At 47.7% G+C, this 13435-nt stretch overlaps 1 protein-coding gene across 1 annotated transcript in view; it reads left to right on the plus strand.

Annotated features, from left to right (window-relative positions):
- trpm5 (transient receptor potential cation channel, subfamily M, member 5) overlaps positions 1-13435 on the plus strand; it is a 140945-nt gene that overhangs the window by 16843 nt on the left and 110667 nt on the right. Inside the window, exon 2 of the mRNA XM_038807462.1 lies at positions 12256-12326. Within this exon, the coding sequence (XP_038663390.1) occupies positions 12256-12326 (71 nt within the window). The remainder of the gene's footprint in view (positions 1-12255; positions 12327-13435) is intronic.

Consider the following 13435-nt stretch of genomic DNA (forward strand, 5'->3'; position numbering starts at 1 on the left):
TTAGAGAATGCAGATGATGCTGGCACCAGCTCCCTCAGGGTGAACCTGTCTTGTATTGGGAGCCTCAAACAGGTGTTGGTCTTATTTGCACATGCAAATAAAGTCTAATTCAGGCGTGCGCCTTTGGCGCCTATTCCTTCTCATTCAATGTGACATGGAAATATGTGTGTGCTTCCTGCCCCCCATGCTGGGAACTTAGTAGGTCAGACTGCACCTAAAAAACAGGTGCTGTGCTGCCAGATTTGTTAGATTTATAGGTCTTTGCAATATTTCTGAATTGCCTTTCTCCTCCCCAGCTCAGGCCAAGCCTTTTGCAAAAGGGCATCGTACAGATCGTTTTATGGCCATCAAATAATTCCACTTGATCAATAAGCCATCAAGGCAGTTGCTCTTTGCTCAGCTGAACCTGCCTTTCCTTTCTAAAATAAAATTTCACCGTGGGGTAAGATAAATATAACTTAAAACCCAGCCCTTGCTAAAGTGCATTTGCACGCAATCTCCCTATTCAGAATCCACTATTGAGAGGGATGAGTTGATATTTCACCATCGCGTTCAACATAAACATTGCGTAAATTTAACATAAGGGATTGATTGAAATATCACTTGAATTTAAGGATTTTATTTACTTGGTAAATTGCCATGTACTTTATAATGGTGGTGGTGGGGGGTGGGGGGGGGGGTGGCTATGGCTACTCAGCTTGTTTTGTCATACCAGGATAATAGTAAGACGTCTTACAACACCAGGTTAAAGTCCAACAGGTTTGCTTCATACACTAGCTTTCGGAGCACTGCTCCTTCCTCAGGTGAATGAAGAGGTATGTTCCAGAAACATATATATAGACAAATCCTACTGTCCTGGCTTGAGACAATTCACACCTCTTTAACCTGGGGTTACCCCAATCTCTGGACCTGTAAAGACTTGATTACCTGCAAATGCTCGCATTCTAAGCATTGTCTGGCATCTTTGAATTTGTCTATGTATATGTTTCTGGAACATACCTCTTCATTCACCTGAGGAAGGAGCAGTGCTCCGAAAGCTAGTGTTTGAAACAAACCTGTTGGACTTTAACCTGGTGTTGTAAGACTTCTTACTGTGCTCACGCCAGTCCAACGCCGGCATCTCCACATCATGGCTACCATCGACACCACAAACTGCTGGCTTAAAGTGGACAGGATCTCCAGGAAGATCGCGCATATAGACACTGACATTAAGTTTCTACAAAGATGCAAGAAAGCAGACAAGATCCCGAAAGGGCTACAGATCACAAACCCACTCAACCGGTAGCATGGTGGTTAGCATAAATGCTTCACAGCTCCAGGGTCCCAGGTTCGATTCCCGGCTGGGTCACTGTCTGTGCGGAGTCTGCACGTCCTCCCCGTGTGTGCGTGGGTTTCCTCCGGGTGCTCCGGTTTCCTCCCACAGTCCAAAGATGTGCGGGTTAGGTGGATTGGCCATGCTAAATTGCCCGTAGTGTCCTAAAAAGTAAGGTTAAAGGGGGGGTTGTTGGGTTACGAGTATAGGGTGGATACGTGGGTTTGAGTAGGGTGATCATTGCTCGGCACAACATCGAGGGCCGAAGGGCCCGTTCTGTGCTGTACTGTTCTATGTTCTATGTTCAAGTCGACCTACAACACAGACTACGCCGTCGCACCTCTCTCACACTCCTCAACCACCTCGTACGCCAGCTCTACAGCAGACGACGCAATCTGGAAACCAAGATAGAGGCCATATTCTCAACTTGTGCTCAGGACGCAGCAGACCAGCTGCGGTACACCGCCAAACAGATGAGACAACAATACTATGCCACCTATATGCACACCAAGAACAGGAAGCTTGAGAAACCCGGCATCACCGCCAGCAGCAACCAAGCCTCCCCCGGTACCACAGTAGAAAACAATACAGGGAAATCTATTGTCAACTTGTCGGACTACACCCTTCAACCAGACGAAATCGAAGTCCTCAGCAGAGGGCTCAATTTCTGCACCACCATCAAAATGGACCCCATCAGTCTCGCGGCAGACACGGAGGAATTCATCAGGTGAATGAGGCTCCGGGAATTCTTCCACAGATCCCAAGAGGCCGACAGCGAACCCAAGGAGACTACCAATGAACCCGAACAGCAGACCGAGAGATCTGCGGTGCGGCAAACAAAGAGGAAAGAGTCGAATTGGACCCCTCCGGAAGGCCGCTGCCCTAGACTCGACATGTATGCTCAAGCCGTCAGGAGTCGCGTCAGTGCCAGATTCATCAGTCATATTCACAAGACAGCCCCGAATGTCACCCAAGCACAACACAATGCCATCCGCGCTCTCAAGACCAACAGTAACATTGTCGTCAAACCAGCAGACAAAGGAGGGGCCACCACCATACTGAACAGAACGGACTACTGCAAAGTAGTATACCGACAACTCAACAACCAGGAACACTACAGACAGTTACCCGCTAATCCGACCAAGGAACACATCCGCCAACTCAACAGACTGATCAAGACCTTGGATCCAGACCTTCAGAGCACCCTACGTGCTCTCATCCCACGTACTCCCCGCATTGGAGATCTCTACTGCCTCCCGAAAATACACAAGGCCAACACACCAGGCCGTCCTATCGTTTCAGGCAATGGGACCCTGTGTGAGAACCTCTCTGGCTGTATCGAGGGCATCTTGCAAATTGTCTATATATATGTTTCTGGAACATACCTCTTCATTGACCTGATGAAGGAGCAGTGCTCCGAAAGCTAGTGTTTGAAACAAACCTGTTGGACATTAACCTGATGTTGTAAGACTTTTTACTGTGCTCACCCCAGTCCAACCCCGGCATCTCCACATCATGGATACCAGGATAATATAATAACATCTTGAATTTATCACAAGCAAGAGTCTGGTGGTCTTTCAGGGATAGAAGAGACAGTGAGTGTGACTATTTGGGTTGCTCTTACACAGAGCCAGTACAGGCACAGCAAAGCTGAATAGTTTCTTTCTGTGCCGAACCATTCTATGATTCCCTAAATGTTGGAGGGTGGCAGTTGTGAAGTTGGCAAGGAAAGTCGGGCATGAAGATGACAGATACATATGAGGATTTCAGCAGCGGTGGAGCTGTGCTAGGCATGGAGGCAGATAGTGCGACATGGTTTTAAAGAAACTGGCTTTGTGATACAGAAGAGGTGGATCTGATACTCACTAGAGGAACAAACAGGCACTGAGATTCTGAACGGCCTGGTCGAGCCTGAGGGAGAAGCCAGGGAGAAGGAATCAATAACAAGAGAGTGGATTCATGTTGATCTGAATTTTTTCTAATACATGAACAAAAAGATAACATAGTAGAGCAGTGGTTAGCACTGTGCTGCCTCATGGCGCCGAGCACTTGGGTTCGATTCCATGTGCAGTTTGCACATTCTCCCCATGTCTGCATGGGTTCATCCCCACAACCCAAAATGATGTGCAGGGGTAGGTGAATTGACCAGACTAAATTGCCCCTTAATTGGAGAAAAATAATTGGGTACAATTTATTTTTTAAAAAGGTGGCCTGGATTTTATGCCTTTGCCAGCAGTGGGTGGGACAGGAGTAGAGAGCAGCCAAAATAAATTTCCTTCCCCAGCCGTGACAATTCCTGGCGCTGTGGAGGTTGGAAAATCCCAGGCAGTGAGACTATCAGTGCTCACTACGATAGTTGAGGAAAACAGACTGTAACTTCTGACATCCGTAAACAGAAATTCCAAACTTGCAATCCAAAATAGCCTGCTTCTCCTCTGGCTGCTTTGTAGCATTATTAATAGACTTGGCACTGAAATTAGTGTTGTGGCATGAATTTGAAATTCTTACCAGTGGTTCCCACTGAAGACCATAAAAAGTTAAGAGCTGGGGCAGGCGTATAAGATACTTGCTGACAACAACCTCTGGCCCTAAAAATGTAATTTTCCTTCAGAAGATAATTAACATTAGCGATTTTAAAGGATTATATTTAATTTGTAAAAAGTTTTTTTGAAAGTATCTTCATTCAACAAATTTTCAACAGTTTTACAGTACTAAACAACCCCACAAACACCCCCCCCCCCCCCCCCCAGCTCCCGTCAACAGTAACTAACTCACAAACAAAATGATGAACATACCCCAACAATTGTAGAACCCATCACTCGCCCCCCCTCAGAGCAAACTCCAGCCCCGCCAAGCTGAGGCACAGGGCGGAGAAACTGACCACCAGCCCAACAAGACCCGCCTGCAAGTGATTGGTGAGGTGAAGACTAAAACATCTGCCCCACACCGCCTGTAGCTCCAGCAGGTCCGACATCCCAAATATAGCTCCATGGGGACCGGGCTCCATGTCCACATATAATACCCCCGAAATGGTGATGAATACCATCCTCCAAAACCTTTCCAGCTTTGTACAGGACCAAATCATATGCACATGATTCGCAGGGCCCCTCCCACATCGTTCACAGACATTTTCCACTCCTTCGAACAGCTGGATCATCCTAGACTTTGTAAGGTGTGCCCTGTAAACTACCTTCAGCTGTATCAGCCCCAGCCTCACGCACTAAGTCTAGGCATTTACCCTCCACAGTACCTCACACCACAAATCCTCTTCCAGCGCTTCCCCCAACTCTTCCTCCCACTTTATCTTAATCCCCTCCTCTCAATTGGCACTCCATCCTCTTCCAAGATCCCCCCCCCCCCAACAGCACCACCTCCAACAATGAGGAGACAGGTGCTATTGGGAAGTTCGGGAAGACCTTCCTCACAAAGTCCCGCACCTGCATATACCTGAAACTTCCACCCTGCGCAAGCCCAAACATCTCGCCCAACTCCTCCAAACTCGCAAATCGCCCTGCCAGAAACAAATCCTTCAGTTTCTTAATCCCCCTCTTTTCCCATCCTCTAAGCCTGACATCCCCCCCCCCCCCTCCCCCCGGCCCATCTCCCCTAAAATGCTGTCTAAACTGCCTCCAGATCTTCAACGTGGCTAACATCACCAGAGTCACCGTATATCTCCGTGGAACCATCGTCAGCAGTGCTGTTGCCAGCACCCGCAACCCCGACATCCTGCAAGAGCCCACCACCATCCTCGCCTCCATAGCCCCCCACCACCTGCTCCAACCCTAATCTTTCTCTGCATTTGCCACCCAATAATAATACAACAAATTTGGGTGGCCTAACCCCCCCCCCCACTGCTGCCCCCCCCCCCCCCCCCCCCCCCGCCATCCCCTTTGCAGTATCACCCTCCTAATCAAGACCACCTTCCCTGCCCAAAATAACGAGGAGATCTGCCTGTCCGCCCCCCCTAAAATACGCCTTGGGCAAAAAGACTGGCAGGCATTGAAATAAAGAAAGGAATCGTGGCACAACATTCTCTTTACTGCCTGCACCCGGCCCACCAAGGACAGAGGGAGATTGTCTCACCTCAGCACATCCGCCTTCACCCTCCCCACCAAGCTGGTAAAGTTAAACCTCCGAAGCCCTGCCCAATCCCGGGACACTTGCACCCCAAATACCTGAGGTGCCGCAAGGCGAAATGCCAGCACCCCCACCCCCACTCGCAGAAGGGAGACCACAAAATACTCACTTTTCCCCATATTCCACTTGTACACTGAAAACGTCCCAAATCTCTGGACCAACCCCATTATACTCCCCACGAAGAGCTCAGTTCCGAAATATACAGCAGCAAATCATCTGCATATAAGATCTTCAACGTATGTTCCACCACCTCCATTCTCCCTCTCCTCTTCCACAAACCCGAACTCCTCAGTTCAATAACCATGGGCTGTATACCAGTGCTAACAGAAGGGGGGACATGGGTTATCCCTGTCTCACACCCCGGTGCAATGTAAAATACCTTGAGTTCATACTATTTGTGGCATACTTACCATTAGCCCCTTATATAGCAGCTCCGCTTATACCACAAACTTTGGCCCAATCCTAAATTTCTCTAATATTGCCATCAAATAATCCCACTCCACCTGATCGACTGTCTTGTCCACATCCAGCACCACCACCACCTCCATCTCACTCCCCTCTGCCGGAGAAAGCACCACGTTCAACAACCTCCTCACATTCGAGGATGACTGCATTCTCTTTATGCACCCTATCTGGTCCTCCCCAATCACCTTTGGGAGGCACCCTTCCAACCTTAACATCAACACTTTGCCAGGATCTTTCCATCCACATTCAGCAGAAATATGGGCCTAAATGACCGACACTCTACCAGATCCTTGTCCTTCTTTAGCAACAACCAGATGGAAACCTGCCTCATTCTTTGAATCATAACACCCTTAACCATCACCTCCTCAAACATTCCCACCATCAACGGCACCAGTTTATCGTTAAATCTTTTATAAAATTCGACTGGAAAACCATCGGACCCCATCACCTTCACTCCTGAATCTTCCCAATCGCCACCTGCAAACCCTCCTCCCCCATCGGCTTCTCCAACCCTGCCCTCTCCACCTCCCCTAACCTTGGACACTCCGGCCCATCCAAAACTCCCTCATCTCCTGCTCCTCCTCCAGTGGCTCCAATCAGTACATATCCCTATAGAACTCCTCAAACGCCTTGTTAATCTATTCCGGAGCCACCACCAACTCCATGTCTTATCCCGCACCCAAACTATCCTTCGCCGTGGCTTCCGTCTGGAGATGACCTGACAACATACGCCCTGCCTTCTCCCCGTATTCATGAACAGCTCCACTTGCCCTTCTCAACTGACTCATTGCTTTCCCCGTAACTCACCTGCAACTCCTTCCTCTTTGACAGGGGACTCACGTCCGCGAACCTCTCGTCCACCTACAAAATCTCTTCTATCAGTCATTGCCATTCCTCACTGCCTTCCACATCCACCTTAGCCTTAAATGAGATCACCCCCCCCCCCCCCCCCTCATCACCACCTTTAGAGCCTCCCAGACCACTGACTGTAAGACCTCTCCCAAGCAATTAAACCCCACATACTCCTCAATCAACTTCCCTAACTTGTCACAGAAGCTCTGATTAGCCAGCAACCCCCCACCACAAAATGTCAATCCTCGAAAAGACCTTGTGGACCGGGGAGAAAATTGAATACTCGCATTCGCTTGGATGTACGAACCTCGACTGCTCCACTCCTCCCATCTCCTTCATTTTTAACATTTAAAAAATTTTCTTTAAATTTAGAGTACCCAATTTTTTTTGTCAATTGAGGGGCAATTTAGCATGGCCAGTCCACTTAACCTACACATCTTTTGATTGTGGGGGTGAAACCCACTTGGGCATGGGGAGAATGTGCAAGCTCCACACAGACAGTGACCCGGGGCCGGGATCGAACCTGAGTCCTCAGCGCCGTAGGCAGCAGTGCTAACCACTGCGCCATTGTGCCGCCCCATCCCATCTCCCTCATGAGCCCAGCCAATGTCTTTGCCCCCCCCACACATACCTCCCCTCCAGTGCACCTGTCATTATCACGTACCTGCCCCCTTTTTAGCCACCACCTTCTCCATCTGAAAGATCACCCTCCTACCCACAAAAATTGCCCCCCACCCGAGCCCTACTATCGAAACCCGAATAAAACACCTGACTCACCCAACCCTTCCTAAGCACCGCCTGGGCCTTCACCCTCAAATGGGTCTCCTGCAGCATCACCACATCAGCTTTTAAACTCTTCAAGTGTGCAAAAACTCTCACCCTCTTCACCGGTCCCCCTACCCCCTTAGGTTCTACCTCACTATTCTAACCGGGGACCTCTCACCCCGCCCCACCTATCCGCCATCACCATTATCCCGAGTCCTGCTCATCCGGCCAGGCCCACCTATTCCTTTTTTACAGTTGAACCCTTCCTCCCAGAATCCTCCCACCCACTTCCTCTTGCAAGCACCTCAACCAGTATCGATCCCCTCCCCCCACCATTCACACCTCCCAGGTCCATCAAAACCTGCTCAACCAGGTTCCAATGACTGCAGCCCCTCTCCCACAATACTCCCGTTAACTAACCAACTTCGATTGCTAATGGGCTGGCCCCCCGCCAGAGCCCTGTCCTCAATCCCCCTCCTCAGTAACCCGGCCCCATGTACCCCAAAGCCCCGCTTCCCTTATACCACAAAACAATACAGAACCGCATCTAAAAGGAACAAAGGAACCCAAAATACATGTAAACAAAACCCCCCATTCAGGAAACAGAGAAACAAAGCCCCAATCAAATAGAAAACCCTCCATAAGAAAAACACCATCCCCGTCCCCACCACCAAGTCCAAATCCCAACTCTCATCTTAGTCCAAGTCCTTCATCCTTAACGAAGACCTCCGCAGCCTTCACCCAGCTCAAGACCTTCTCCTTGACGTGGAACTTGTGCCAGCAGATTATAACCGCCCTTGGTAGCTCATTTGCTATAGGCTTCGGCCTGAGTGTCCGATGTGCCTGTCCAACTTGTCGCGGGAGGATTCTTCCTCCACCCCTATCAACTCCGCAAATATCTTTGCAAAATACTCGTATGGCCACGGGCCCTCCACCCCCTCAGGCATGCCCATGATTCTCAGATTTTGCCTCCTCGACCTGTTCTCCAGGTCCTCCACCTTGGCTCTGAGCCCTTTGTTAGCCTCCACCACCTCCTCACCCATCGAGGTTGACTGGTCGATGTGTTGCGACAATGCCTCCTCCACCCTCCTCAACATCTCTCCTTGCCCCCGCACCTTGACTGATATCTTCATCACTGCCGCCTTTACCAGGGAAATTCCTCCTCCACCCACTCTTTCATCGCCGCCTCCACCCGCTGTCATCATCTCCCTCCGAAGCACCTCCATATGCTTGGCAAACAGCCTCGTGAACTCCACCGACATCACCTCGGTCAGGGTTTCCATCGTGAGGAGAGCGGCCCCGCGCGACGACCCAGCCCCCACTATCTTTCTTCCTGTAGGACTCACTCGACTTTCGCTCGCCACCTTCTTTCCAGCACCCTTCTGGGTCTTCAACATTTCACATTTTCCTTATAACTTCCTGCACCAATTCATTCACAAACTACCCCCGCAATTGGGCATAAAAGTTCAAAAACCAGAAACTCTAGCAGGGGCCACCTAATGTGCGACCCACATGTCACCACGGGAACTCCCCTTTATTTTTTTTCCTGTTTGTCTCTTTTAGCTTTAAAAAAATATATTTTTTGCTATGTGAGCATCACCGGCAAGGCCAGCATTTGTTATTCATCCTAAACTGTCCTTGCTGAGGTAGTGGTAAAATGTCTTCTTGAACTACTGCAGTCCATGTGGTGTAGGTACACCCACTGTGTTATTAGGAAAGGAATTCCATGATTTTGACCCAGCGACAGTGAAGGAACAGCGATATAGTTCCATGTCAGGATGGTGTGTGGCTTGTGGGTGATGGTGTACCCACGCGCTGGTTGCCCTTGTCCTTCTAGGTTGTAGAGTCTGCGGATTTGGAGGGTGCTGTCCAAGGAGCCTTTTGAGTTGCAGCAGTGCATCTTGTGAATGGTACACACAGCTGCCATTGGGTGTCGGTGGTGGAGGGAATGAATGGTAAGATGGTGGATGGAGTGTTGATCAAGCCAACTGCTTTGTTCTTTCTCTCTCTCTTACTTCAGGGCAGGATTCACCAGCCTTCCAGCCACCTGTTTCTTGGCAGTGGGAGGCGGCGCGCCATTGCTGGTGGTGGGATTCTCCTCTCCTGCTGATGTCAATGTGATTTTCCATTGATGCCACCACACGCCGCCAGGTAACCCGTAGCGGGAGGACGCTGGTGGCAGGAGCAGAGAATCCAGTGTATGGCCAGAGAATTCCGGCCACTGTCTACCTTTACCAATTGTTATTCTGTTTCCTCTACATCATTAGGTTCAATTTGTACTTCCTAATATATAGTTCATGGTTCCGGGATTAATGCCTCAGTAAGATTCTTTAGTTAAATTGGTTAAAGAGCTTTGCTCACTTGTGCTACAAATACCCTGTACATTGTGTGGTATCCATGATGTGGAGATGCCGACGTTGGACTGGGGTGAGCACAGTAAGAAGTCTTACAACACCAGGTTAAAGTCCAACAGGTTTGATTCAAACACGCGCTTTCGGAGCGCAGCTCCTTCACCTGAGGAAGGAGCTGCGCTCCGAAAACTCGTGTTTGAATCAAACTGTTGGACTTTAACCTGGTGTTGTAAGACTTCTTATTGTGTGGTATAGTTGTGAGGGGGCACAGTGGTTTGCACTGTTGCTTCACAACACCAGGGTCCCAGGTTCGATTCCCGGCTTGGGTCACTGTCTGTGTGGAGTCTGCACGTTCTCCCCGTGTCTGCGTTTCCTCCGGGTGCTCCGGTTTCCTCCCACAAGTCCCGAAAGATGTGCTGTTAGATAATTTGGACATTCTGAATTCTCCCTCTGTGTACCTGAACAGGAGCCGGAATGTGGCGACTAGGGGCTTTTCACAGTAACTTCATTGCAGTGTTAATGTAAGCCTACTTGTGGCAATAAAGATTATTATATTATTACTTGTTCTGATGTCTGCTAGACAACCGACTTGGATAGTTTCAGTGCCTCAGATCAAAGGAAGGCTTAGATTGTTTGTTTTCATTGTTTTTGGGATTGTTTTTTTACTGTGCACAGAGTTGTTGTTCAGCATAACCATACTTGAGAAACCCACAGAAATAATGAACAAGCAACAGGCGCAAATCGTACCTGTTTATTGAGTCTTTAGTCTATTCATGTCAACGAATGCAAATTCAGTTTATTATTTGCGTAAACCAGAATTGCCATGGCTATAAACAGTAAACATACAGAGCACTGTCAAAGTCGAGGAAGAATTAGCATTATTCAAATATAGGAATATGGAAAGAAACAACTGAACAAGCACTCTGAATTCTGGAAACGTGAAACAAAACGGAGAGAGCTGTAATCAATCAACAGGTCAGAAATTGACGCTTTTGAAAATAGAAGCAAAATGCTTAAACCTGAAATAAAAGCAAAAACCCCTGAAAACACAGCTCGGTCAGCCAGCGTCTGGTGAGAAAATAAAAAAAAGAGTTAATGTTGTGGGCCAATGGCCTTTATTATCAGGACTGGAAGGTGTTAGAGATGAACAGCAAGTAGAGATCCAAGGTCCAGCATTTATTGTCAATCTCTATTTTTGCCTGAGCAGGTGGTGAAATGCTGCTTTCATGAACCGCTGCAGTCCATCTGTTGTAGGTACCTTCGAGTGCTCTGATTGCCATCAAATTCAATTTTGCTGGGACTCATACAGTCACATGCTGCCTTGATGTCAGGGACAGTCACTCTTACCTGACCTCTGAAATACAGCCTTAGTCTAAATAGAGCTGGAATGAAGTCCGAGCACAAACTGAACATCGATGAGCTGGTTATTGCTGAGCAAGTGCTGCTTGATAGCATTGTTGACACCTTCCACTTTGCTGATGATCGAGAGTAGACTGACGTTGCAGTAATTGGCTGCATTGGATTTGTCCTGCTTTTTATATTTCTACATTGCCGGGTCAATGCCATTGTACTGGGACAGCTTAGCTAGGAGAGATGGAGTGAATCTGCTGGCTAGTATTCCTGGTCCTGGCCGCTGTTATCTGCCATCTATTCCGAAAGGTTCAAGTTACACTCAATATTCCTGCAACTCCCAGATAACCTATTTGTATAATGTTGCACAGTACATCAGTTGTTGAACATTCATTTAGTATCTGGCAGAGAGTGTCCAGAAATGCATGGTAAACCAAGCTGTATCAGAAGGAGTTGTATTGGGACTCTAACTCCCCATTCAGCTAACATACATACTTCTACTTACCTGTCATTAATGTTGACAGATTTTACTTCGAATTTAAGACACTTATGCAGTGTAGACATGGATTGTTTATTCCTCCACAATATTGTCAGACATAGATGTCTGGTGAGAAATAAACCCCCAAGCCAAATCCTGGTCCTTGTATAAGTGAAAGCAAAAAACTGAAAAACTGAAATTAAAGAAAGAAAATGCTGGAAATACGCAGCAGGTCTGGCAGCATCTGTGGAGCGAGAAACAGAGTTAACATTTCCAGTCGAATTTGACTCTTCTTCAGAGCTGCTGAAGGCATGGCGAGAAATATTGAAGCATTAAAGAGAAGTGATCAATATTACGCCGGGCCTTGCAAGGTGGCATTCGTTTTTGTCTTGGTTCATCTAAACTGGAAGCTAACTTATCCAGGTTAGGTAACTAGTGGAATTGTCGAGCATGGTTAGCTCTCTTCTTATTGGTAAACAATTCACAATGACTGATTGCTGACGTGAGGTTGTTGCTGTGCCAACATTTTTTATTTTTCTTCACAGAGCACCCATCGTGTTAATAAAGAAGAGTGCATTACCTGTGGAGAAATCGTAGGATCACAACTTACCACAAGGTAAGTACAGGACTGCATTTATTTTAACATGGGGTTAGGTTGCAAATTTTGTCTTCATTACAAATGACATTAAGGTTCGATGGCAAATACATTGTTAAACGGTGATGGGTATCTCTACACCTATAAATGGGGATGGCTGGGACACTGGTGAGGTGTAGCAGTGCTGCCTGTGAACGAAGTCAATAAATTCTCTCCAGCAAAGAAAGCTGCTGAGTCCCTAGTGCACGGTAGCACAGTTGTGGAGATGCCGGCGTTGGACTGGGGTGAGCACAGTAAGAAGTCTTACAACACCAGGTTAAAGTCCAACAGGTTTGTTTCAAACACGAGCTTTCGGAGCACGGCTCCTTCTTCACCTGAAGAAGGAGCCGTGCTCCGAAAGCTCGTGTTTGAAACAAACCTGTTGGACTTTAACCTGGTGTTGTAAGACTTCTTACGGTAGCACAGTGATTAGCACTGCTGCTTCACAGCTCCAGGGGCCCACTTACGGAGTCCGTATCCTTCCATTCCCACCCTATTCATATATTTGTCTAGATGCCCCTTAAATGCTGCTATTGTACCTGCTCCCACCACCTCCCTAGGCAGCGCGTTCCATGTATTTACCAACCTCTGTGTAAAGAAACTTGCCTCGCACATCTGGTTGAAACTTTTCCCCACGCACTTTAAACCTATATCCCCTAGTACTTGACTCTTCTACCCTAGGAAAGTGCATCTGACTATCCACTCTGTCCATGCCACTCATAAGAGACTAGGGGCTTTTCACAGTAACTTCATTGCAGTATTAATGTAAGCCTACTTTTGACAATAAAGATTATATATAAAACTACACGAGCTGGCATGGATCCAGTTAACATAGGCCTGTAACAAAGGATATGGAAATTATGCAAACAGGCTACCATTGTTGTGCGTGTTGCCTGGTTGCAATTATTACCATGAAACTTCCGTAATCATTGGAATGTAGTAGCTGATGACATCAGGAGAAATAAAGCTTAGAGTGAAGATTTATAGAAAGGTGGGGATAATGTAATGTACTTAAACCACTTTGGACAAATGCAATAACTTTTCAGGAAAGTAATGGGAATTCAATGCTCAGCCCATAGCTAGTTTATTGT

Source organism: Scyliorhinus canicula, chromosome 9, assembly GCF_902713615.1.
Source record: "Scyliorhinus canicula chromosome 9, sScyCan1.1, whole genome shotgun sequence".
NCBI lineage: Eukaryota > Metazoa > Chordata > Chondrichthyes > Carcharhiniformes > Scyliorhinidae > Scyliorhinus > Scyliorhinus canicula.